The sequence below is a fragment of the Mobula hypostoma genome, chromosome 2 (assembly GCF_963921235.1).
Source record: "Mobula hypostoma chromosome 2, sMobHyp1.1, whole genome shotgun sequence".
NCBI lineage: Eukaryota > Metazoa > Chordata > Chondrichthyes > Myliobatiformes > Myliobatidae > Mobula > Mobula hypostoma.
The window spans coordinates 118,699,317-118,726,688 of NC_086098.1; the positions used below are offsets into that span (position 1 = coordinate 118,699,317).

The 27,372-nt window shown below is 41.1% G+C and overlaps 1 protein-coding gene across 8 annotated transcripts in view; it reads left to right on the forward strand.

Moving 5' to 3' along the window:
* Nucleotides 1–27,372, forward strand: part of tjap1 (tight junction associated protein 1 (peripheral)) — a 193,583-nt gene that overhangs the window by 154,454 nt on the left and 11,757 nt on the right. For all 8 annotated transcript variants that reach the window (XM_063040534.1, XM_063040536.1, XM_063040535.1 and 5 more), the window contains one exon: nt 18,279–18,362. In XM_063040534.1, the coding sequence (XP_062896604.1) occupies nt 18,279–18,362 (84 nt within the window). The remainder of the gene's footprint in view (nt 1–18,278; nt 18,363–27,372) is intronic.

Here is a 27,372-nt window from a genome sequence, read left to right on the forward strand (position 1 = left end):
ATGGCAGTATTACCTTCTGAACTGGCCTAATAAGCCAATTAGTCCATGGCTAATTCGAGATGGCTAGTGAAGGTCAATCTTATCAGGCATGCCCTCATCCCTAGGATAAAATGTATACAATTATGCAAACCTTGACAGTGTTGGTCTCTAAGCCACATAAAATATGAGATAAAATATTTACCACTGTTTTCCCCTGTTCCATTAAAATGCCTAAATATTTCAGTGGTGCAGGTCACCTTGATACTGCCTCATACACAACGGGTGCATTTTTTATCTGGCTGCTTGATGAGGGTGGTAAACGCCCATCTGCACATTGTGGTTGGATTTGTTGTAATTAAATGCTGAACCAGAACATTTTGCAGACAGTAGCTACTTTTCTTGGGTACCAAGGCCTTGATTAACTGGAGATATTTGTATTGCAATAGCATGCCTACTGTGACGTGACATGCACAGGCAGTCTGCCAATGTAACCTAGTTCATTCGCTTATGTTTCCGTGGTGAAGTTCTCCACCACTGTACTTGATTGGTTATGTCAAGCCTTGGGTTGTTTTTCCACTTGTATTAGCTGAATGTTGCCTCTGGTTTATAGAAACGCTCATTGATTTGGAAATCGATCAGCTACAAAGATGTCGAGTTTTCATTTTACAGATGAGATGCATTGAGTCAATTTAGCCTTTTTTTGTTTGGGATGGTAGGTCATTGTTAAATATTGATTTTGTTTCTGACATTGAGATTTTGTATTTCAACCTTAAAAGCTCTTGAATTTTGCTTACTTCCCAAACCTGATATTCTGTGTATTAATGACCGTTGAGAGGGAAAGGTGGAGGAGAAGAGGTCTAACTAGAATATGCACTTTAAAGGGAATGAAATTCGTACTGTAGTGCTTGATGGATCTGGTCCAGAATGAGAAAAATTCATTTTTCCTACTCATTTTTAGTATTATCTTCTAACTTACAGAGAGGCAGCACAGATGAGTATTGAGTGAGGACATGATTAAGCTTGCCTCTGTGGCTGAACAATGTAATAAGACTACCCTAAGGAATTTGTGCTGTTGTTATAATCTCAAATTCTTTCGTACTGCTAGTTGATCTGACTTGCAGCGGATCTCATTTGAGAGGTAAACTTTAACAATGTGACTTATTGAAATAAACACATGCTGACATTAATGTATGTCATATGCTGGGAGGTTGTACTTCTGCTCACAGGTAATAATGTACAATTACTTTATCAGCTTTCTCTTTCTGTTGCTTGGTAATGGAGATCTGAGAAGGATTATAGAACAAAAGTTGAAATGACCAGATATGATGACACCTAAGCCTTGGACTGCTCAGCATCCTGTTTTTCCAGGATGTGCCGTGCACCTGAAGTGGTTCTGTTTTGTTATTTTCCTTTTGCTGTGGGCCAACAGTAAAAATGCATGTACTAAGTGGAGTCTGTGGGTTAATTTTCAGTTTATTACTCAGCACCTTGCATTATGAAGTAGTCTTTGCCTGTGTGCAGCAAATTGAACAGCATTAAAAGTGATCATAGCTGATCTTCCCAGGCTTCAAATAATTTTGTGTGTTTTTATTGTAGACTTTAAAAAAAAAATTACCTAGCCCCTCTTAATATGCCTCCACAATTCTGTGTGGTAGAGAATTTTAGAAATTCACCACCTTCTGCAGGAAGAAGTCTGTCTGCACCTTCAAGTGACTGTCTCCTTATAACCCTGTCTTCTTATTTGAGTTTCTCCCACTCGGTGAAACATCAGATCATCAGTCCTGTCATGCCTCCTTAGTGTCTTGTTCCTCTTTCCTCTAAACTCAAATAAATCAGATTAAACTCTAGCTATTCATGATTGAATAACCTTCTCATCTGAGAACTCAGTCTTGTGAATTTCTTCTGAACTACCTTCCCCCACGTGGTAGTATAATCTTAGCTGGGAACCTGTTCACGGTACACAGTACTCCAGGTTTGACCCCAATGAGCCTGATTGAATTTTTTGAGGATGTGACTAAACACATTGATGAAGGTTGAGCAGTAGATGTGGTGTATATGGATTTCAGCAAAGCATTTGATAATGTACCCCAAGCAAGGCTGATTGAGAAAGAAAGGAGCCATGAGATCCAAGGGGACCTTGCTTTGTGGATCCAGAATTGGCTTGCCCACAGAAGGCAAAGGAATGGTTGTAGACAGGTCATATTTTGCATGGAGGTCAGTGACCAGTGGTGTGCCTCAGGGATCTGTTCTGGGACCCCCTGTCTTCGTGATTTTTATAAATGACCTTAATGAGGAAGTGGGGGAATGCGTTATTAAATTTGCTGATGACACAAAGGGAGGTGATGTGGATAGTGTGGAGGGCTGTCAGAGGTTACAGCGGGACATCGATAGGATGCAAAACTGGGCTAAGAAGTGGCAGATGGAGTTCAACCCAGATAAGTGTGAGGTGGTTCATTTTGGTAGGTCAAATGTGCTGATAGAATATAGTATTAATGGTAAGACTCTTGGCAGTGTGGAGGATCAGAGGGATCCTGGGGTCCGAGTCCATAGGACACTGCAGGTTGACTGTGTGGTTAAGAAGGCATACGGTGCATTAGCCTTCATCAACCCTGGGATTGAGTTCAAGAGCCAAGAGGTAACGTTACAGCTATCTAGGACCCTGGTCAGACCCCACTTGGAGTACTGTGCTCAGTTCTGGTCACCTCACCACAGGAAGGATGTTGAAACCATGGAAAGGGTGCAGAGGAGATTTACAAAGATGTTGCCTGGATTGGGAAGCATGCCTTAAGAGGATAGGTTGAGTGAACTTGGCCTTTTCTCCTTGGAGCGGTAGAGGATGAGAGGTGATCTGATAGAGCTGTACAAGATGATGGTGTGGATAGTCAGAGGCTTTTTCCCAGGGCTGAAATGGCTAACAGGAGAGGGCACAGTTTTAAGGTGCTTGGAAGTAGGTACAGAGGAGATGTCAGGGTAAGTTTTTTTTATGCAGAGAGTCCATCTCCCACCCCCCATCCTCACTACATTCTACAGAGGTTGTATTGAGAGCATCCTGAGCAGCTGCATCACTGCCTGGTTCAGAAATTGCACCATCTCGGATCGCAAGACCCTGCAGCAGATAGTGAGGTCAGCTGAGAAGACCACTGGGGTCTCTCTTTCCGCCATTAGAGACATTTACACCACACACTGCATCAATAAAGCAACCAGCATTATGGAGGACCCCACGCACCCCGCATACAAACTCTTCTCCCTCCTGCTATCTGGCAAAAGGCACTGAAGTATTCGGGCTCTCATGACCAGACTATGTAACAGTTTCTTCCCCCAAGTCATCAGACTCCTCAATACCCAGAGCCTGGACTGACACCAACCTACTGCCCTCTACTGTGCATTTTGTCTTTATTATTTATTGTAATACCTGCACTGTTTTGTGCACTTTATGCGGTCCTGGAAAGGTCTGTAGTCTAGTGTAGTTTGGTGTTGTTTTACGTAGTTCAGTGTAGTTTTTGTATTGTTCATGTAGCACCATGGTCCTGAAAAACGTTGTCTCGTTTTTACTGTGGACTGTACCAGCCGTTATGGTCGAAATGACAATAAAAATTGACTTGACTTGGTGAATGCATGGAATGGGCTGCTGGCGACAGTGGTACGATAGGGTCTTTTAAGAGACTCCTGGATAGGTACATAGAGCTTAGAAAAATAGAGGGCTATGGGTAACCCTCGGTAATTTCTAAAATAAATACATGTTCGGCACAGCATTGTGGGCCGAAGGGCCTGTATTGTGAAGTAGGTTTTCTATGTTTCTATCTATATCCTGTTACAGTGTCCAAATAACCTCATAACCTATATTTGTATCATCAACAAGCTTGGATATCTTGCACTGTTGCCTCTCCAAATCATTAAAACATACAGTTAATAGTTGAGGGCAAGGACCAATCCTTGGCACTCTTCCAGTTGCATCCATCTAGCCTGAAAAAGACTGATTCATTTGATCTCTTTGCATTGTGTGTATTAACCAGTCTTCAGTTAGTGTTGACATGCTTCATCCAGTAAGTACCATGTGAGCTGCTGCGTCTGGGTTATAGTGCTCAGAAAATGCTCAGTGTGTGTGAGTTGGTGTATTGAGTGGGTGGACTGTGACTGAATCTAGACTGTGTTTGGGTCTGGTGGGGATTTGGGTTTGAGTTTTGGGACTGGGTCTGAGGCTGAGAGTACTGGACTTGTATTTTTTTTACTGATTAATTTTTGGTGGGATATGGTGTTGGTGTTTTAATTACCTTTTTCTAGTGATAGTAAGCCATTTCCTTTTGGTGCTGGGACAAGAAGGTACATTCGTGATTTTCTTGGACTGTGTGTTGGGATGGGCTGGGGCTCAGGACAGGTTCATTGTTGGGCTTGGTTTTGGGATTGAAGCTCAGTGTTGGATTGTGGGACTGAGACATGGTCTCATGTTTGTTCTGAGACTCATACTTGGGGTTGCTACTAGGACTTCAATAGTTCCATTTAATATCAGAGAATGATTCAAAGTGCATTTATTTTCAAAGAATATGTAAATTATACAACCTTGAGATTTGTTTGCTGATCAGGCAGTTTCTTGTACCATTGTCTTTCACGAACCACATTGTTCCTTAAAAAAACAAAGGTACAAGAAATACAATATTGACAGTAAGGATACTCTCAGAACGAGCTATTCAAGTGCAAAAGATTTGTTTGTTTTATCAACTACACAAAAGCACCTGATAAAGTGAAGCACAATAAGTTATTTGAAATATTATAGAAAACTCTAGATCTAGATTCGAAAGACCTCCACCTAATCAGAAATCTGTACTGGGAACAAGCTGTTGCTGTAAGAATAGATGGAGAAGTGAGTCAGTTTATGAAAATCAAGAGAGGCGTTAGACAAGGGTGTGTTTTCTCCCCTGATTTATTTAATGTGTACAGTGAAACAATATTACAAAAAATACAAGACATTTTGGGAATCAAAGTTGGTGGTGAAAACATCAGTAATTTCAGATATGCAGATGACATTGTTAATTGCAAGTATGGAGGAATAACTACAAAACTTAATTGATGTAATTGTTGAAGAAAGTGCAAAACTGGGTCTATCTATTAATTGCAAAAAGACAATGTATGGTGATATCCAAAAAGAAGGAGAATCCTATCTGCAGGCTGAGAATAAACGGGGAAGACATAAAACAAGTACAGAACTTTTGCTACTTAGGAAGCTGGGTGACATCAGATGGCGGGTGCGACATGGACATCAAAAGAAGAATGGGGATGGCAAAAGACACCTTTACGAGAATGAAGAGTGTACTGACCAATATTAAACTAGGCATGACAACCCGCCTCAGAGTACTGAAATGTTACGTTTATCCAGTTATGTTATATGGCTCAGAATGTTGGACAATATCTAGTAACATGAGGAAACAAATTGAAGCAGCAGAGATGTGGTTTTTGAGGAGGATGCAAAGAATATCATGGATGAAAGGAATATCTAACGAGGATGTCATGAACAGAGCAAACACAAAAAAGAGAAATAATGTATGAGATCATGAAAAGGCAACGTAACTTCATTGGACATGTGATTAGGAAAGAGGAGTTAGAATGCACAGTAATTATGGGAAAGATTGAAGGGAAGAAAGCAAGAGGAAGACAAAGACAAATGATGTTGGAGACAGCAACCAGAGAACTGGAAATGAATACCAATGAATTGATCCACTTGACCCGTAACAGGAGCGTGTGGGCCACGGCAGTCAAAGCTCAAACTGGGCATGGCACCTGATGATGATGATGATGATGATCAGGCAGTTGCAAAGCAAGGAATCCAGAAGAACCCAATAAATAAAACCAACCCCAGTGCCCACAGAGAAAGAGGAAAAAACAAAACAAATCATGCAAACAAAGAAGTGAACACCAACAATAGCATTCCGAGCTAAGTTGAGTCCTCAGATACAAATTCCTGGAGCAACTCGGAGTAAGCCCAAAGCCTCGGTATTCATTTCATAATATTGGTAGGGCAAGTTGCCACAAAGTTTGTAGACATGAAACACAGCAGCCAGAGGCAGTCTCACACCTCTCGTGTCATGGAGAGAGGAGCCCCAGACTATCTAGGTCGGTGTTTAAATTGTCTGAACCTTGCACTAGGAACTGGGCCCCATTGCAGCAAATCATTCTAGGCCTAGATTTTGCTGCTGGGGTAGTGTTTGCAACCTCTCCAAATTGACTCAGCGTTTAGAGCAATCCAACCTTGCCTGACCCTCAACACCCTGCCTTCCCAGTCTATTGGTGTTTAGATTATCCAAACAGCGTATTATATCTTGTATTAGGGCTTGGGCCTCGCCGTGGCATATCGTTCTGGGTTTAGAACATGCCGCCTGGTGATTCACTTTGGACTTAGATTTTGGTCCCGACGAGGCCGTTCTTGACCTTGCCAAATCGGCTCGGTGCTTAGAGCAATCCACCCTCTCACCTGTGTAAGTTGGATGGGCATTGGAACTCCACTGTGCTGCCTTCTCCCCTCCGAATCGTCCACTCCAACCAGCACGACCCCAACTCCAAGTGCATTGATTGTGCAGCACACCAGCAGGGCACGTCTCTCGAGTTCACTTTGCCCTTGCTCACCCTTTCATTGTTTGCAATGATAGTTTACCACAATTTAATTTAAAAAGTGATGTTTTTAATCAAATTCCTTTGCTTTCGAACTCGTTAGCTGTCGTGCCTCTTTGGTGGCACCATCTTGAACAAGATGTATACAAGTACAAACTGAAATTCTTATTCTTCACAGACATCCACGAAAACAGAAGAATGCCCCAAAGAATGAGTGACAGTAAAAACGTTAGAACCCCAAAGCACCCCATTCCCCCCCTTCCTCGCACAAGCAGCAGCAAAGCAACACTCCCTCTCTCCCACTTCAGCAAAAAAAAACACCAAGCAAGCAATAGCAAAGCCTCTGAGCAAGACCATGGTCTGCAGTACAACAAAAACTAATGGTTCACTGGACAGTTCGACATATCTCAGGCTCTCTCTCTCTCCCTAATAAAGGGACAGAGGTGTCACTCAGTGAGAGGGGCGACATAACAAAACAACTCATTTAACTACAGTGCTAAAGTTTACCATGCTGCTCTTTTCCAAGATTTTGGACTCTAGAATTGGCAGCAAATTCCACCACCAGCAAGAGAGAGTGAGCACGGTTCGAGTACAGAGCCCCCGACAGCCGATCCGCTGTTCCCGATATTCTGTTTTCTCCCATGACGCTTCATTCGGCAGAACCAGCTCATCCCCAGGGCTGCAAAGCCTTGGAACCGCAAAGGTGCGCTCGTCTTCTGGGACTCGTGCTTGGATATAGAAAATCAGCTGGTGGGTGAGTCCCAGGAGCGGGTCCCCACACTCTAAAGAACCAAAATTTGAGTGTAGCTCTAACCCTATCCATCTTGAAAAGGAAAAAGACATTAAAAGTAGAAATTAAGCTGTTTCTGCAGATGAGCTTGAAGAAATCACTGTCAAGGCCATTGACGTGCTTTGGACTGGGAGTTGGTGCCAAGGTGGAGGCAGAGGGAAGAGGCTCATTGCTATGGAGTGTGAGATCTTGGTATTTTGGGGAAGGTGAAAAGCCTTGGTGCTGAGAGGGTCTCAATATCAGAAAGAGGGCTGGATCCTTGCATGGCTCCTTCATTGGGCCAGGGCACAGGTTAATAAATTTATTAATAAGATGTGAAAGATGGTTTCCTATATTTGAGGGAATAAAAATATAATGCAACAAAAACTGGTGGAAGAACTCAGTTGGTTGAGCAGCATCTGTAGAAGGAGTAGAAGTGAAACCCTGCATCATCATTGCATGGTCTTGTCCCTAAAACATAGATAGTTCCTTTCCTCCCAAGAATGCTGCTCGACTCGTTGAATTCCTTCAGCAGGTTGTTGCTTCAAATTCAGTCATTTGCAGTCTCTTTTGTCTCCAATAAAAATATGAAAGCAAGGAGGTTCTGCTGGAACTATAGAGAATACTGGTCAAATTTCTACTTTAGGATGGAGTTCTGTTCTGATTACCACATTAAAGGAAAGGTGATTGCAATGAATATTTGAGGACTTGGCCAGGGCTGGAAAGATTTTGCAGTGAGGAAAGGTTATAGAGACTAAAGAAAATCAGAAAAAATAACTACTGATGCCAGAAAATTGAAACAAAATTGGGAATGCTATAGAAGTTCGGCAGGTCAAGTACCATCAGTGGAAAGAGAAATGATTAATATTCAGGTTTGGGGCCTGATGAAGGGTCCTGGGGCTGAACAGTCATTTTCTTGGATGAATAAACTGTGTGTGGCCGAGGTAGAATCAATAGGAAAGAGCTATTTCCCTTATTGGATAGGTAATAAATTCTGGTATAACGGAGTATAGACCTGAAGTCATTTGTAGAGAAAACTCATCCAGTCAAGTAGCATCAGCAGAAAGGGAACTTATGAACATTTCAGATCTGAAGTGGCTTGAGTGGTTTGGATCTGGAATTTATGGTCTTACAGGGTGGTACAGCAAAAGCTCTCCGCACCTTAAAACTTTATTAATTGGTTGATAGAGATACAGTGAGGAATAGGCCCTTCCAGCCATGCCGCCTAGCATTCCTCCGATTTAATACTAGCCTAATCACCAATTAACCTACCAACTGGTATGTCTTTAGATTGTGGGAGGAAACCAGAGCACCTGGAGGAAACCCATGTGGTCACGAGGAGATCATACAAACTCCTTACAGGCAGTGGTGGGAATTGAACCCAGGTTACCTGTACTGTAAATCGTTGTGCCAACCACTGAGCTACTGTGGAAGTATACTGGAAGATTTGTGGCATGAGATGTAACTACCCACCCCATCTGCCTCCAATATATCTGTACCTATAGTCACCATGGTGGATGTAAGATCAGTTGTGTAGAGAGTGAACCTGAGGCAAGCATCTGGTCCAGAAGTGTTCCTGGCCAAACCCTTAGATCCTGCATAGATCAGTTAATGGGGATATTTGCAAAAGTTTTCAACCGCTCTGTATTTCAATGTGATGTTCTTATCTGCTTTGAGAAGACCACTATCATCCCAGTACCTGTGAAAAACAAGGTGATCTGACTTGATAGTTACCAACCAGTGCTTCTGGCGTCAACCATCATGAAGTGTTTTGAGAGGTTGGTCATGGCGTGCATTAACTCCAGCCTCCCAGACAACTTTGTCCTACTGTAATTCACTAACTGCCAAAACACGATTATTTTGGATGCTGTTCTCTCTGGCCCTGCATTCATCTCTGGAGCATCTGTACACTAAAAACTCCTACATTGTTTATTGACCACAGCTCCTCTTTTAAGCAAGCTCCAAGCAAACTCATCTCCAAACTCCTAGAGCTGGGGCTCAACGCTTCCCTTTGCAAGTGGATCCTTGGCTTTCTGACCAACACACCACAATCTGTAAGGATAGGCAACCACAGCTCTGCCACAATTATCCTCAACACTAGTGCCCCACAAGGCGGCATCTTCAGCCCTCTACTGCTTATATATACAGTCATAGTTGCATGGCCAGATTCTGCTCCAACTCTTATCTACAAGTGTGCAGGTAATACTATTTTATGGAATGTATCTCAAGTAATGATGAGTTGGAGTATAGGAAGAAGAAAGTGACGTTTATGTCATAACAATTTTCTCACAATGTCAGCAAAACAAAAAAAATTATTCTTTGACTTCAGGAAAGGTGGGGGACTTCCGGTAGCGCTCATGGAGTGAAGTCGCGTTCTTGACTCGCTCCATTACCTCTGAGTTTTTTCTCTCTATGGTCAGCTATACTTTAATTAACTATTAAGGCATCAATTTTTACAATACTTTGAATTAAACTGAATTCTCTGACAATTGGATGATACTGAGATCGGCTATGTCTAAGAACGGGAAAGACGGCAAGGATGGTAAACCTCCGGTTAAACCGAAAGCTACGGATCTCCCTCCGACTGAATCACCGGTGACTTTGAAAGCTATATCGGAGTTAATTCAGAGGGAAATTTCAACCTCTGTTAGGGAGATGATTCGTACAGAAATTATGGGCTCTGTTAAAGACCTGATTCATATGGAAATCTCAACTAAGTTCCAGAAAATTGCCGATTTAATTGATAAGATGCAAACATGTATTGCGGAACATCAGTCGGCTATATCTGGTCTTCAAAAATCCGCGCAACAAAGTGAGCTTAAGATGGGGAAAGTCGAAGAAACAATTAATGTAATGAAGAAGAAACTTGACTTTTTGACTTTTAAAAACTCTGACTTGGAATCTAGAATGCGACGGCAGAATTTACGAATGATTGGCGTCAGGGAAGCCGTGGAAGCTAACAACCCTATGAAATATTTCTCCCAACTTTTAAAAGATGCATTCCCTACTGTATTTCCTGACCAACCACCGCTACTGGATCGTGTTTACAGAATCCCATCATACTCGTCTAGGTCAGATAGACCTAGGCATGTTATCTTACGTTTTCATTACTTTCAAGACAAGGAGAGACTGTTTCGATTCGCTCGATCTAAAGGTTTCATTGATTTTTCGGATCTTAAGTTCCGATTCGTGGAAGATTTCAGTAAACCAATCTGGGACCAACGGGTCCGTTACAGATCCGTGATGTCGGAATTCTATAAGATGGATTTAAGACCAGCGCTGCTGTACCCTGCACGTCTAAGGATTCGCATGTTAGATGGAGCTCTTCGTTTTTTTGATTCTCCATCGGATGCCCAGAGTTATCTGGATCAACTTTCATCTTCAACATCTTAATTGCCTTTTTTTAATTTTCTCCGTTGATCGGAGGCTGTGAATTGGTTGGTTTTAACTTTTCTGTGCCCTATTTGGGCAGAAAAGTTTACTTTTGATTTCTTAATATGGCTGCTAAACTTTCTTTTTAACTGCGTCATTTCTTTCTTTTCCCAGGGGATTCTGGGTGGTTACTTCCCTTTTGTCATCTTACGTATTTCCTGTGCGGCCTTAAATTTTGTAGTTTTTTTTAAATTTTATTCTGTTTTGCTTTTTATAATCATTTTATGTTAATAATCCTATTTTTTTTGTTGCTGTGTCTATTCATGAGTTTGAGGTTTATTGTGGTTTTTTTTTTAATATATACTTTCCGGCTTTTGTTCTGTTCTGTGTGTATTTTAATTGAGCTAACTTTTTTTTACTTATTTTTTTTACTGTTTTACAATTAGCTGATCCTTTTCATATTTATACCTTTTTTTTTAGGGAGCGTATACCGGAAGTCATGGGGGTAGTTTTAGCGCTTGCTTCTTTCTGGCGGGTCTGCTTTAGATTTCGCCTTGGGGTCCTGGGGTGGGGGGCGGTGGGAGGGGCTTCACGTTTTAGTTTGTTTCTCTTTGGGCTATATACATTATTGAAGTATTGGTTGCGTCCTTTTCCCCGGTATCTTTTGTATGTTCTGTTTCCTCTCCGGGTCTGTGGGTCGCGCCTATTGTCAATCCTCCTTGTTGTGGGTTGACTTTAGGATTTATGGAGTCTATTATTAATTTTGTCTCCTGGAATACTAATGGTCTTAATCATCCTATTAAAAGGAAAAAAGTTTTTAAAGTGTTCCGGAGACTTAAAGCACAAATTTTATTTTTACAAGAGACCCATGTACGGAGGGGGGACAGACTACGTTTTTTCAAATTTTGGAAGGGACAACAATTTCATTCGAACTCCAATGCTAAGATTCGAGGCGTCTCTATTTTTATAGACTCCTCAGTTACTTTTATACAACAGGATATTATCTCTGATCCGAATGGTAGATTTTTATTGGTTAGTGGTTTATTATTTAATAAAAAAGTAGTTTTGGTTAATGTTTATGCTCCTAATATGGATTGTCCGGAATTTTATAAATCATTGTTTGATCAGTTTCCGAATTTGAACGAGTTTTCATTGATTTGGGGCGGAGATCTTAATACCTGTTTATCTCCAGCTTTGGACCGTTCGGCTCCTTTACGGACTTTACCTAATAAATCTGCAAATTTGATTAATTTTTTCCTTTCTGATTCTGGGTCGACGGACATTTGGCGTTTTCTGCATCCTCAGGAAAAAGATTTTTCCTTCTTTTCACATGTTCATCATTCCTATTCAAGAATTGATTATTTTTTCATTGATTCTCGTCTCATTCCTTCAGTGATTAAATGTGATTATGATTCTATAACCATTTCGGATCATGCTCCACTTAAGCTTTCTATTAAAATTATGGCCAATATACCAAACAATAGACAATGGCGTTTTAATTCGCTGTTGCTTCAGGACTCGGACTTTGTTAATTTTATGAATGAACAGATTGAGCTTTTTTTTACAATTAACCATACAGAAGATATTTCGGTTAACACTCTTTGGGACACTTTTAAAGCCTATATTCGGGGTCAGATTATTTCGTATTCCGTTGCTTTGAGGAAGAAACAGAAGCAGGAGGAGATGGTAATTGTGGACAAGATTAAAGAAATTGATAAGAAATATGTTATGGCTCCTTCTGAGGAGCTATACAAACAAAGAACTGAACTTCAAATGGAACACAGTTTACTACTCTCGTCCTCGATTGTAAACCAATTAAAGAAAACAAGAAGTGATTTTTATGTTCACAGTGATAAAATTGGCAAGCTGCTGGCTAATCAATTGAAATCTAATTATGTTAAATCTCAAATCAATCAGATTTATAACCAAAATGATCGATTGATATTGGATCATGTGGGGATTAATCAAACCTTTTGTGATTTTTATTCTTCTTTATACCAATCAGAGTCTCCTCGAGATTCTAAATATATGAATGATTTTTTAGATAAGTTAGACTTCCCTCTGATTTCACAGGATATGTCTTCTTTATTAGATACTTCCATTACAATGGATGAGATTAAGAATGTTATTTTTTCTATGAATCTGGGGAAAGCTCCTGGCCCTGATGGGTTTACCGTTGAATTTTATAAATGTTTTGCTTCTTTATTGATTCCTTGGCTCTATAAGGTTTTTGAGGCTTCTTTGAAACTTGGTAAACTTCCGGAATCTTTTAATAGAGCATCAATTTCTTTAATACTAAAGAAGGATAAAGACCCTGCTCAATGTGCATCTTATAGACCAATATCTTTATTAAATGTTGATTCTAAAGTTTTTTCTAAGTTATTAGCAAATAGACTAGAAAAAGTACTTCCTTCTATTATTTCGGAAGACCAAACGGGTTTTATTAAAGGTCGTTACTCTTTTTATAATATTCGTACATTGTTAAATATCGTTTATACTCCCTCACAAAATGTTCCTGAGTGTGTTATTTCTTTAGATGCCGAGAAAGCTTTTGATAGAGTAGAATGGCCTTATTTATTTAAGGTGCTTGAAATGTTTAATTTTAGCTTGAAATTTATATCCTGGATTAAACTGTTATATCACTCCTCTGTAGCCTCGGTTCGTACTAACTCCTTAAACTCACCTTTTTTTCCTCTCTTTCGTGGTACTCGACAAGGCTGTCCTCTTAGTCCCCTATTATTTGATATTGCATTAGAACCTCTTGCAATTGCTATTCGAGAATCTTCAAATATTACTGGGATAACTCGGGGATTAAAGTCCCGTAAATTATCACTCTATGCTGATGATTTACTTTTATATATTTCTAATCCTGAGAGATCCATTCCTGCTGTTTTAGAGTTATTAGCACAATTTGGTCTTTTCTCAGGTTATAAATTAAATCTTAGTAAGAGTGAACTTTTTCCGATTAATAAACATCTTCCCTTATATTATAAATTTCCATTTAAATTGATTAATAATTACTTTTCATATCTTGGGATTAAAATTACTTGTAAACATAAAGATTTATTTAAGACTAACTTTTTACCATTAATAGACCATATTACTCAACTTTCATCTAAATGGTTTCCCTTATATTTAACTTTGATTGGTCGTATTAATGCAGTTAAGATGTTTTTTTTGCCAAAATTTTTATATGTGTTTCAGGCATTACCAATTTTCGTTCCTAAATCTTTTTTTGATAAAGTTGACTCTAAAATTTCTTCATTTATTTGGCAGAATAAGAATCCGAGACTGGGTAAAATACATTTACAGAAAGCTAAGAGAGATGGAGGTTTAGCATTACCTAACTTTAGATTTTATTATTGGGCTATTAATATTCGACATATGAAATTTTGGTTACTTGACCGGGACATACTATCTATTCCTAAATGGGTAGCATTGGAATTACAATCTGTTCAGGGTTATACACTTGGTTCTATTTTAGGTTCCTCTCTTCCTTTTGATTCGAAACGTCTTAAGCAGGTCTCTAACCCGATAGTTAAATATGCTTTGCGCATTTGGTTTCAATTCAGAAAATTTTTTGATCTTAATCAATTCGGGTTAGCGATTCCTATTTTAGGTAACATATTTTTTCCTCCCTCTTTTACGGATCGCGCTTTTCAAACTTGGAAGACTAAGGGTATTTTACGGTTTTTGGATTTATTTTTAGATGGTTCCCTTATGTCTTTTGAACAATTATCTAATAAATATAACTTATCAAGAATACATTTTTTTAGATATTTACAAGTTAGAAATTTCCTAAGTACTATACTTTCTTCCTTTCCAATGCTTCCTCCTATATATATTTTAGATTCGATAATTAACCTTAATCCATGTCAGAAAGGTGCATCGGCTATGATTTATAATATCATTATGAAACTTAGGAAAGCTCCATTTGATAAGATTAGGGTAGATTGGGAACAGGAATTGGGGCTTACCATTTCTGTGGATGATTGGGGGCAGATTTTACAATTAGTTAATACTTCCTCTATTTGTGCTAAACATTCCCTAATTCAATTTAAAGTGGTTCATAGAGCACATATGTCCAAAGATAAGTTAGCGCGTTTTTACTCGCATATTAATCCTTTCTGTGATAGATGTTCGGGGCAGATAGCCTCTTTAACTCATATGTTTTGGTCTTGCCCTACTTTGGAAACTTTTTGGAGAGATATTTTCAATATTATTTCTAAGGTATTAAATATAGATATCTCTCCTCACCCTATTACTGCTATCTTTGGACTACCTAAAATTTCTAGTAATCTTTCCCCTTCAGCCCGTAGAATGATTGCATTTCTTACTTTAATGGCGAAAAGATGTATTTTACAACATTGGAAAGAGCTTAATGCTCCAACTACCTTTTTTTGGTTTTCTCAGACGATTTTATGTTTGAATCTGGAGAAAATTAGAAGTAACCTTTATGATTCTTCATTTAAATTTGAACAGATTTGGGGACCTTTTATTCGATATTTTCATTTAATGTAATATTTACCCTTCTTGTTTTTTCTTCACTGTTTTAATGGAGGTCGGGATTGAGGACGTGATTTTAAGTTTAACTCTGTTTGGTTTCAAGTTAGCCCATTGCTTTGCTTTGCTTTTAGTTAGTTGCACGGTGGGTTTTTTTTTCTTTTTTTTTCCATTGATATATATAAAATCTAGTATACTATTATGTTATCTTGGTTTCTTATGCTTAAATTACATTGTTTGTAGTATTTTCTTTTTGGTATTGTTATCTTTTGGAATTTTATTATACTTTAACATTGTATTAATGTTTATATGGCTTACCTTTTTTGTATACTTACTCAATAAAAAGATTTAAAAAGAAAAAAAAAAGAAAGGAAAGGTATTGCAGTGCACATGCTCCTGTCTACATCAACTATGTTGGCATCAAGATTCAAATTCGAAGGACTGAACATGACCAATAGTCTGTCTGGTCCAATCATGTTGACGTCATGGCCAAGAAAGCTCACCAGCACCTCCACTTCCTCAGGAGGCTAAAGAAATTTGATAAGTCTTTGACCCTCTCTGATTTCTATCAATCCAGCTGCTCTGACCATGACTGCAGGAAACTGCAGAGAATGGTGGACACACATCTCAGCACATCATGGAAACTAGTCTTTCTTCCATGGACTGTGTCTGCACTTCTCACTGCCTTGGTAAAGCAGCCATCATAACTTAAGAGCTCACACACCTTGGACTTCCTTATTCCATCAGATTGAAGATATGAAACCCTGAAAGCACATTCTTTCTGATGTTATAAAGCTATTGAATGGTTCCCTCATTTGATGAGATGGTTTACTGACTTCACAATCTATCTCTGTTTTCTGAGGAGGCTTAAGAGAGCTGGTCTATGCACATCAATACTCATGACCTTCTACAGCTGCGCAGATGAGAGTCTCCTGGCATGCTGCATCACTGTGTGGTATGGAAACTGTACTGCAGCGGACAGGAGGACACTACAGTTAAAACGGCCCAGCGCATCAGTGGCACCAAACTACCTGCCATACAGAAAGGTGCTGGAAAAACGGGCAGCAATATCAGGAAGGATCCCGCCCACCCTGCTCATGGATTGTTTGTCCCACTCCTATCAGGGAAGAGGTGACGCAGCATTCACACTGGGACCACTAGGCTCAAAACTAGTTACTCCCATCCCCCCCAAACCATCAGACTGACCAACACCACCCATTAACCCACTCCACCACACCCCCACTCACCACTATTACTTTATTTCCTGTCAGTCACCTTACGTACTGATACTCCTTTACCTTGTGTCACTTTATGTACAACCAGTCTATGTATATCAGATAAAGTAACACATATGAAATACTGGAGGAACTCAGCAGGTCAGGCAGAACCTATGGAAAGGAGTCAACATTTCAGGACAAGACCCTTCATCAGGGACTGGAAAGGAAGGAGAATAAGCTGAAATAAGCAAGTTGAGTGAGCGGAAGGAGTACAAGCTAGAAGGTGACAATTGAAGGCAGGTGAGGGGGAAGATAGCCAGGTGGGTGGGGAAAGGGGGGATGAAGTAAGAAGCTGGGAGGTGATGGGAAGTGAAGGTAAAGGACTGAAGAAGAAGGAATCAGATAGGACCGGAGAGTGGATAATGGGAGAAAGAGAAGAGGAGGGTGCCAGAGGATAGGATAGGTGAGGAGAAGAGAAGAGGGAAGCTAGAAGGAGGAAGGAGAGGAATTAATGGAAATTAGAGAAATCCTCACCTATCACCATCCACCTTGTACTCCTTTCCATCTCTCTGCCACCGCCACCTCCCCCCTCCCCCCACCCCCCGCCCAAACCTCTTTCTTTATTCTGGCTTCTTCTCCTTCCTTTCCAGTTCTGATGAAAGGTCTAGGCCTGAAAAGTCGACTCTATTCCTTTCCATAGATTCTGTCAGACCTGCTGAGTTCCTCCAACATTTTGTGTGTGTTACTCTGGATTTCTGCAGAATTTCTTGTGTTTATACATGTAAGCTAATTTTAAGTATGTCCTGACGAAGGGTCTCGGCCTGAAACGTCGACTGCGCCTCTTCCTATAGATGCTGCTTGGCCTGCTGCGTTCACCAGCAACTTTGATGTATGTTGTTTAAGTATTTATACTTATTTTGTTTGAAAATTGTATTCTTCATGCTTATTGTGGTTTTTTTATACACTATCAGATCTGGAGTTACAATCATTTCGTGCTCTTTGCACTTGTGCTTTGAAGAATGGCAAAGCACAACTTGAATCTTAAATCTTGTTTACGATCTTGCACCTTACTGATTGCCTTCACTGCACTCTCTATAACTGTAACACTTTATCCTCCACTCATTTATTGTTCCCCCTTGTACTACCTCAATGCATCGTTGTAATGGATTGATCCATTGTGGCAGAGGTGTTGTTGCCTATCCTTACAGATTGTGCTCTATTAATCAGAAAGTCAAGGATTCATTTGCAAAGGGAGCCCCAGGTCGAGGAAATTACCGATGAATTTGCTTGGATTATAGTGTTGAAGGCAGAGCAGTAGAAAATAAGCAATAGTCTAATGTAGGTGTCTTTAGGGATACAAGGAAATTTTTTCACTGTACCTTGGTACATGTGGCAGTAGTCTTATAGTCCAATAGTAAAACAATCTGCCAATTAAGAGGAGATGAAGTAAGTTACCTGGCCCTTTAATACTTCTCTACCTTTGAACATGATCATGGCTGGTGTTTCCCAGGCCTTAGCTCCTTTCATCTACTGGTTTTACATAGCCCTCAATCCCCTAATTTTCAGTGATCTTGCCACCACTCTCCTCCAGGTTAAAGAGTCAGACATGAACAAATACAAACCAATCAATGAAATGTGGTTTGACTACTGAAGACTAAACGACAGGGTGGTCTCCATTTTTATACTTTCAATTATATCGGGCCATGAGTCGGGTGATGTTGAATCTGGTGTTTGAGTGATGGGCCTGTGTAGTGTGTAGTGTAGGCAGCTAGTCAATTGTTGAGTCTAAGGCAACATTGCCTGTTTTTGGTTTTGAATTTTTCTTCTTTATTTCACAGGAGCGCTATCGACAAGATTGTAACCTTGCTGTTCAACTGTTAAAGTGCAACAAATCTCATTTCAGGAACCACAAGTTTGCAGATGTAAGTATTGTGTTCAGAGAGAGGGTGTGATTTCATGAACATGGGATTTCAGTCAGCCTTTGGAGTTACCATTGTGCCTTTTGTGCCCTGTTTTCTTTGAGCATGATGGTGATAAACCTTCCTGAACTTTGGTCTGTGATTTCACTTTTTTCAGATACAAGGGCTTACTTTGGCTGCAAGAGACTGACTCTTGGAATAAAGCTTCCTTAGCTTTTGCAGATGGAATATAAAACACTGACGCGGGATCAAGTCTCATGGCTGCTTGTGTCTGCTTCACCAGTCCAGAAGATCATATGCAATTTAGAGCTCCATCACCATATCTTTTCTACTGAATTATGTCTTTGCTCCATTTTTTTGTTTCTGCTATTTGATTCTTGAAACCAGGCAATTGTCAAAGCAGTGTTTCAAAAGCTTGAGGCAATTTGAAATTGACCTGTTTGAGGAGAAATATTATTTTCTGAAAAATCTAAGATCTCTCAGAATTAAAATTAATGGAAAATGTGAAGCCCAGTCATAGCTTGGTGACAATTGTCTTGTTTCCCTCTTCTCAGCCCAAGCCCCCATTGTAAATGATCAAAGGCAGATCTCTACTGATGAGGAGTTAGAGACCCCAACTCCAGGGAATGGAAGAGAGTTACTGAAATTTTCACCAGAGAGATGGCTTTATCAAGTTTCCCACCAGGCGATGGTCATTAATCCACCCAGGTGCTTCCGAGTGCCAGTATTTATTCTCTACCACATTCACTGTCTACATCTGATTTACTTTTGGAACAGGATGGTCTTCTCGTGATTATAGTCTTTCATTGAGCAAAGTTTTCCCCAGCATGTGTGTACTTAAAGACTCTTCACAGTTTTCATTGTAACTCTGTTCAAGAGGTGTCCAGAACCAGAAAAGGTGATTCCTGCCCTGACAACCCCTGCCCCTTCAGACTAAAATCTTATTCTTTTGTGACTGAATGAGAAGCCCCAATCCCCTTTTGGGGGGTATTTACTTCTAGACAATTAATTGATAATGTTTTCCCTGTAGGTGTTGCACTTGATTGTGAATTGTTATTGTTTTACTTGTTCTACCTCAAGGCACTGGATAATGATGCAATCTGTGTCAATAGTATGCAAGGCAAACTTCTCATCGTGCATGTGACAATAGTAAACCAATTTCAATTCTAATTCTATTTAACTATCTCAATTTCTGCTACTACATTTGCTTATTATTGCTTGGCAGTCATTCATTCAGAGAGTAGCTTGAATTGATTGCACATGTTAGCACATGGTTTCAAAGTCTAGCTCTCCAGCTTCCTGCTCCACCTTGGACCTCTATGCAGACCGCCAGGGAATAATTAGGGAAAGGTCTATTAACTATTTCTGGTACCTTGGCCTGACTGCCCAGTATTGAAACATTGACCTGTAAGGAAAAATCTAGCTTGCATTTTGTGGGACTGAAGCATAAGGTGTCCATAAATGCCAGACATGAGGAAGTCTGCAGGTGCTGGAAATTCAAACAACACACACAAAAAATGCTGGTGAATGCAGCAGGCCAGGCAGCATCTATAGGAAGAAGTCCAGTCGATGTTTCGGGCCAAGACCCTTTGTCAGGACTAACTGAATGAAGAGATAGGAAGAGATTTGAAAGTGGGAGGGGGAGGGGGAGATCCGAAATAATAGGAGAAGACAGGAGGAGAGGGGTGGATCTAAGAGTTGGAAAGTTGATTGGCAAAAGGGATACCAGGCTGGAGAAGGGAGAGGATCATGGGACAGGGAGCCTGGGGAGAGAGAGAAGTGGGGAGGGGAGCCCGGAGGGTGGAGAGCAGGCAAGGAGTTATAGTGAGAGGGACAGAGGGAGAAAAGAGAGAGAGAGAAAAAAAAGGGGGGGAGAAAAAGTGTGGCTTCATCTTGACAGTAGAGGAGGCCGTGGATATTAATGGAAGTTAGAGAAGTCAATATTCATGCCATCAGGTTGGAGGCTACCCAGACGGAATATAAGATGTTGTTCTTTCATCCATGGCCTCCTCTACTATCAAGATGAAGCCACACTCAGGTTGGAGGAACAACACCTTATATTGCAACTGGGTAGCCTCCAACCTGATGGCATGAATATTGATTTCTCTAACTTCCGTTAATGCCCCTCCTCCCCTTCACACCCTATCCCTTATTTATTTATTTAATATATATATTTCCCCCCCTTTTTTTCTCTCTCTCTTTTTTCTCCCTCTGTCCCTCTCACTATAACTCCTTGCCTGCTCTCCACCCTCCAGGGTCCCCTCCCCACTTCTCTCTCTCCCCAGGCTCCCTGTCCCATGATCCTCTCCCTTCTCCAGCCTGGTATCCCTTTTGCCAATCAACTTTCCAGCTGTTAGATCCACCCCTCCCCTCCTGTCTTCTCCTATCATTTCGGATCTCCCCCTCCCCCTCCCCCTCCCACTTCCACTTCCACTTTCAAATCTCCTCCTGCCTCTTCTTTCGGTTAGTCTTGATGAAGGGTCCCGGCCCGAAACGTCGACTGTACCTCTTCCTGTAGATGCTGCCTGGCCTGCTGTGTTCACCAGCATTTTTTGTGTGTGTTTCATGAATGCCACGTGGTCTTCATGCCTAAATTTCGCTACATTTTCAGGATTGCCCATACTAACCATTTGGTGTTCATTTGGGAATGGTGGCTTGCTGCACATCATTGTGAAGTTAAGTTTTGATCCTTGGGTTTTTGCAGTTTAGATTTGTGAAATGAAATATTGGCAGATGCTGGTTACTGAGGGGTGGGTGCATTGGAAACAGAAAAAATAGAATATTTGGTCACTAGCAGACTTGTCACAAAATACTCTGAAATACTCATGCTTCGTAGTGCATAAGAACACAAGAAACAGGAGCAGGAGTAGGCTATCTGGCCCGTCAAGCCTGCTCCACCATTCAGTAAGATCATGGCCGATCTGACCATGGACTCAACTCCATCTACCTGCCTTTTCCCCATAACCCTTAATTTCCCTACTATGAAAAAATCTAACCACCCTTGTTTAAATTATATTTACTGAGGTAGCCTTCACTGCCTCATTGGGCAGAGAATTCCACAGATTCACTGCTCTTTGGGAAAAGCAGTTCTTCCTCATCTGTCCTAAATTTACTGCCCTGAATTTTGAGGCTATGTTCTCTCATTCCAGTCTCATCTACCAGTGGAAACAACTTCCTGCCTCCATCTTATCTATCCCTTTCATAATTTTATATGTTTCTATAAGGTCTCCTGTCATTCTTCTGTATTCCAGCATGCAGTCCCAGGTGACTCAATCTCTCCTCATAGTCTTAACCCCCTCAACTCTGGAATCAACCGGATGAACTTCCTCCGCACTGCCTCCAAAACCAATATATCCTTCATCAAGTAAGGAGACCAGAACTGCACACAGTACTCCAGGTGCGGCCTCACCAGTACCCTGTACAGTTGCAGCAGAACCTCCCTGTTCTTAAATTCAATCCCTCTAGCAATGAAGGCCAACATTTTATTTTCCTTCTTGATAGCCTGCTGCATGTACAAACTAACCATTTGCAATTCATGCAGAAGCACTCCCAGGTCCTTCTGCACAGCAGCATGCTGAAATTGTTTACTATTTAAATAATAATCTGATCTTCCATTTTTCCTTCCAAAGTGGATGACCTTGCATTTAGCAAAATTGTACTCCGTCTGCCAGATCTTTGCCTGCTCACTTAACCTTTCTATGTCTCTCTGTAGACTCACCGTATCCTCTGCACAATTTGTTTTTCCACTCAATTTAGTGTCATCAGCAAATTTAGATGCACTGCACTGGGTCCCCTCTTCCAGATCATTAATGTATATCGTGAACAGTTGCGGGCCCAGCACCACCCCTGTGGCACACCGCTCACCACTGATTGTCAAACAGAGTAACACCCACGTATCCCGACTCTCTGCTTTCTGTTGGTTAACCAATCCTCTATCCATGCTAATACATCACCCCCTACTCTATGCATTCTAGGTAAGTCTTTTATGTGGCACCTTATCAAACGTCTTCTGGAAATCCAAGTAGTCTAGGTCTTCATCTGAGCTAGCAAAATTCTAAAGTGTGCAAAGCACTGCCTAACGCTGGACAATAGAATGAAGTTAATTTGAGTTCTGCCATAGCACCCTTCCAATGATTAATTGAGTTCATTCTGCTTCTCAATCCTGTGGCGATTACAATAACACTTGGTCACAACAGTATAAGCACATAGACTTTCCAATGAATGACATTGAACTTACAACATTGAAGCAGAATAATCAGCCCTCCTAGACTAATCTACAGTAGATGAAGGGTAATTTAAATATTGTATGACATCCCATGATCATTGTTAACCTGTGCCTGAAACTAGCATTTCTGAGAAATTCTCATTCCTAGCCCCACTCTGATTCTAGCATGCAGTCTGTCTGTGAGGTGATTTCTGAGTATTGCCTTTTGATAAAGAGAATCCACCCTGTATAATCATCCAAATTGTGCAGAGTGCAGTTGCAACAAAGTCTTGTGGTTTCTGGGCTACATTGACTGCTGACTTTTGTTTGATTGCAATTCTTTAGATACCTTGGACCTACGGCATTGCTACCCAGTGGTAAAGAGAGTGAGGTGGTAGCTTTTACCATTTAGAAGCTGAATCAGAACTTCATTATTTCCTCCTTGGATATCCACTGGTTTCTCAATAGCAGTTAGAGGTGTGGGCTGATTTTCTATTTTCCTATTTTCTCTAGTTCAGTGAAAAATTGAGGTTATGTTGAGTTAACTCTTTGCAGTCAACCGAAAACTATTTTGATTTGAGACTTAATACCACACTGTCTCTGTTCTAGTTGTGATAGTGTTGATGTAACTGTTAACAGTGAGGGCGCAGTTGAATGAAGGGTTGTAGGGTTCTATTGGCTCACTGTCACATTTCCCTGTGAAATAGAGACTCTGTGTGCAGGGTATATACAGCAGCTTCAGGTTACGTACTGTATCTCATTTGATAAAGGAAAGTCAAAACAGTCTGTTTTCCTGAGATTAAAGCAATGTGGCATGACCCAGTCAGCAGCTTTAGGCCTATGAACAGAAATGCTGTAAGAGTTCAGCCACTCAGGCAACATCAATGGAAAGAGAAGCTAGTCAATGTTTCACCTCAAAGACTCTTCATCAGATCTGAAGAAGAGAGAAAGCAAGATTATCTCAGGCAACACACAAAATGCTGGAGGAACACAGCACGTAAGGTAGCATCTGTGGAAATGAATAACCATTCAATGTTTCAGGCTGAAACCCTTCACAGGACCGGAAAGGAAAGGGGAAGAAGCCAGAATAAGAAAGTAGTGGGAGTGGAAAGAGTGCAAGCTAGAAGATGATAGGTGAAGTCAACTGGGTGGGGAAGGCCAATGAAGTAAGAAGCTGGGAGGTGATAGGTGAAGTCAGCTGGGTGGGGAAGGCCAATGAAGTAAGAAGGTGGGTGGTGATAGGTGGAAAAGGTAAAGGGCCGGTGAAGAAGGAATCTGAGAGGAGAGTGGACCATAGGAGAAAGGCGAGGGGCACCAGGGGAAGGTGATAGAGAAGTGAGAAAAGAGGTCGGGGGGGGGGGTGCAGAGAGGGAAATTGAAGAGGGAAGGGGGAGGGTGAAAAATAACCAGAAGTTGAAGAAAATTAATGTTCATGCTATCAGGTTGGAGACTGAGAGGTATTGCTCCTCAAACCTAAGAGTAGCTTCATTGTGGCAGTCGAGGAGGCCATGTCCTGACAAGTTGGAATGGGAAAGGGGATTGGAGTTAAAATGGTTGGCCACTAGGAAATACTACTATTTGTGGATGGAGTGAAGGTGCTTGACAAAGCTGTCCCCAAATCTACGTCAGATCTTACCATTGTAGTGGAGGCCGCAATAGGAGAACTGGATACAGTAAACTACTCCAAGTTTCTACAGGTGAAGTGTTGCCTCACCTGGAAGGACTGTTTGGGGCTCTGAATAGAGGTGAGAGAGGTGGTGTATGGGCAGGTGTAGCACTTCTGCTTGCAGGGGAGAAATTAGTGGGAAGGGATGAATGGACAAGGGAATCACAGGGAACGATCGATCCCTGCAATGAAGAGTGGAGGAGAGGTAAAGATGGTTTGGTGTAGTAGGGTCCCATTGAAGATGGCAGAAGATGTGGACAATGATGTGTTGTCAAGAGGAACTCTACCCCTGTTTAGGCAGTGAGAAGATAGGGTGTGGGTGGATGTTTGGGAAATAGAGGAGATGCAGTTGATCTATTCAGTTGTGGTCACACTGCTGTGGGATAGGTCCCATCAAGCTGTGGAGTGCAGAGGAGACTTAGAATGTTGCTGAGGCTTGAGGCACTGAGTTATGAACAGGTTGAGCAAGTTGGGACTCTTTCCATTGGAGTGTAAGAGAATGGGGGGTGATCTGAAAGTGGTGTATAAAATTGAGGGGGGAGACAGACGGGAATGTGCAGATAGGGTTGGAAAATCAAGAACCGGAAGGCATGAATTTAAGCTGAGGGGTTAAATTTAAAGGAATCTGAGGGGTAACCTTTCCATCCACAGGGAGCTCAGTGTATGGTATGAGCTGCTAGAGGAAGTGGTTGAGACAGGTACATAGATAAGAAAGGTTTAGAGGGATATGGGCAAAATCTGAACAAATGGTGCTTGCTTCGATGGGAGTTATGGTCCACCTGGACCTTTTTTAATTAGTAAGAGTGTCAATGGTTATGGGGAGAAGGCAGGAGAATAGGATTGAGAACGAAAATAAATCAGTCAAGATTGAATAGCAGAGCAGACTTGATGGGCTGAATGGCTTAAGTTCTGCTCTTATGTCTTATGGCAGACTATTTGGGCTGTGGGGCCTGTTTCCCTGCTATATGACTCTACGTAACAGAGGGCAAAGGGTAGAACAAAGCAATGTCAGTAATAGGTGGAAATAAAGAATACCATTGAAAGGCAGATAACCCTTCCATCATGTGTTCTTTGAGCTGGTCTTGGGCCTTTGCAAGACTCAACTGCTCCACAAAGTGATCACCAGTCTGTGTTTGATTTCAGCAACATTGAAGAGATCACATTGTGAACCCCTTTCTGCATTTTGCAGGAGACACTCACTTTATGACTCTCTTGTTTGCTCTTCACTCTTGTATTTACATTTTCTCTCTTCTATCCAGCGTCCTCTGCTACATAAACTAATTTACTTTCTCTTTTCTTTGCAACAAACGGTCTGTTGCAGGAATTCAGTGGGTCAAACAGCATCTGTGGGAGAAAAGGAATTGTTGGCATTGCGGGTTGAAACCATCCTTCAAGATGATTCCTTTCCTCTGGTGTGCTACTCGGCCCACTGAGATTATTGCTCCAGATTCCACCATCTGCAATCTTTTTTGTCTCTTCCTCTTTTAGTTCTAACCAAGAGTCTTTGACTGAAATAATTACTGTCTTCTTATTCCACAGTTGTGTGACTGGCTGAGGACTTATGTTATTTCCTCAGTGTTATTTAGTTTCTAGCAGCTGTACATTTCTATATCTAACACCATTTTGTAGTTGTTGTACATCAATAAAGGTGAGCACTAAAACAACCAGTGGGCCCAAAGCTCGCATCTATCTTCCTCTCAGTAGTTGGGCTTAAAATCTGAACTAAAAAACCACGTAACAGAGTCCATGTGCTAAATCTGTCATATCGTGACGTTCAAATGGACCATACCGGCCATCCAATATCAATCTACATTTCCCAGCAATCATAACCTTCTAAATCACGTTTCACATCCTTTTCTAAATACATTATTCTTAAAAGTACTTGCCCCCGCCACCCTGTCAAGGAGTGAGTTCCAAATTTCAGTAACTTTTGGGTGAAAATATTCGTCAGATCCCTTCTGAATCTCCCACTCGTTCCTAATTGGGAAACTTTTAAGATCCAACAGAAGGCAACTAAAAAAAAATGTAAGGATAGAAAAAATCTAATCTGAAGACAAGCTGGCCAATAATATCAAAGAAAATGTGAAAAGTTTTCAGACATATAAAGAGTAAATGAGGGCTGAGAGTGGTTATCAGACTGCTGGAGAGTGAGTGATGGGGACAAAGAAATGGCAGATGAACTCAAGTATGTTGCGTCAGTCTTCACTGTGGAAGACAGTAGCGGCATTCCAGAACGTCGGCAGTGCTGGGGCAGAACTGAGTGTGGTTGCTGTTAGTGATGAGAGGGCGCTTGGAAAGCTGAGGCCTGAACGTTGATAGTCACCCAAATCAGATGGATCACACCTCAAAGTTCTGAAAGAGGTAGCTGAAGAGGTTGTGGAGACATTAGTATTATCAAGAGTCGCTTGATCCTGGAATGGTTTTGGAGGACTGGAAAATTGCAAATGTCACTCCACTCAAGGGTGGAAGGCAGAAGAAAGGAAATTATAAGCCAGTTGGAGTCCATTATTAAGGATGTGGTTTCTGAGTACTTGGAGGCACATGATAAAATAGGCCAAAGCCAGCATAGTTTACTCAAGGGGAAATCTTGTACGACAAATCTGTTGGAATTCTTTGAAATAACTGGTATGATAGAGAACGGAGAGTCAGTGGATGTTGTTTACTTGGATTTTCAGAAGGCCTTTGACAAGGTGCCGCTCATGGCTCTGCTTAACAAGTTAAGAGCCCATGGTATCTCAGGAAAGATGCTCTCATGGATAGAACATTGGCTGACTAGAAGGATGCAAACAGTCAGAATAAAGGGCTGCCGGTGTCTCGTAGTGTTCCGCAGTGGCTGGTATTGGGACTGTTTCTTTTCACATTACACGTCAATGATTTGGATGACAGAATTGATGGCTTTGTGGCCAGATTTGCAGATAATACAATGATAGGTTAAGGGGCAGGTTGTGTTGAGGAAGCAGGGAGTCTGCAGATGGTTTGGGACAGATTGGGAGAATGGGCAAAGAAGTGGCAAATAAAATATAGTATAGGTATGGTCATGAACTTTGGTCAAAGAACTGAAAGCACAGACTATTTTTTTAAATGGGGCGAATTTCAAAATCAGAGGTGCAAAGGGGCTCAGGAGTACTTGTGCAGGATTCCCT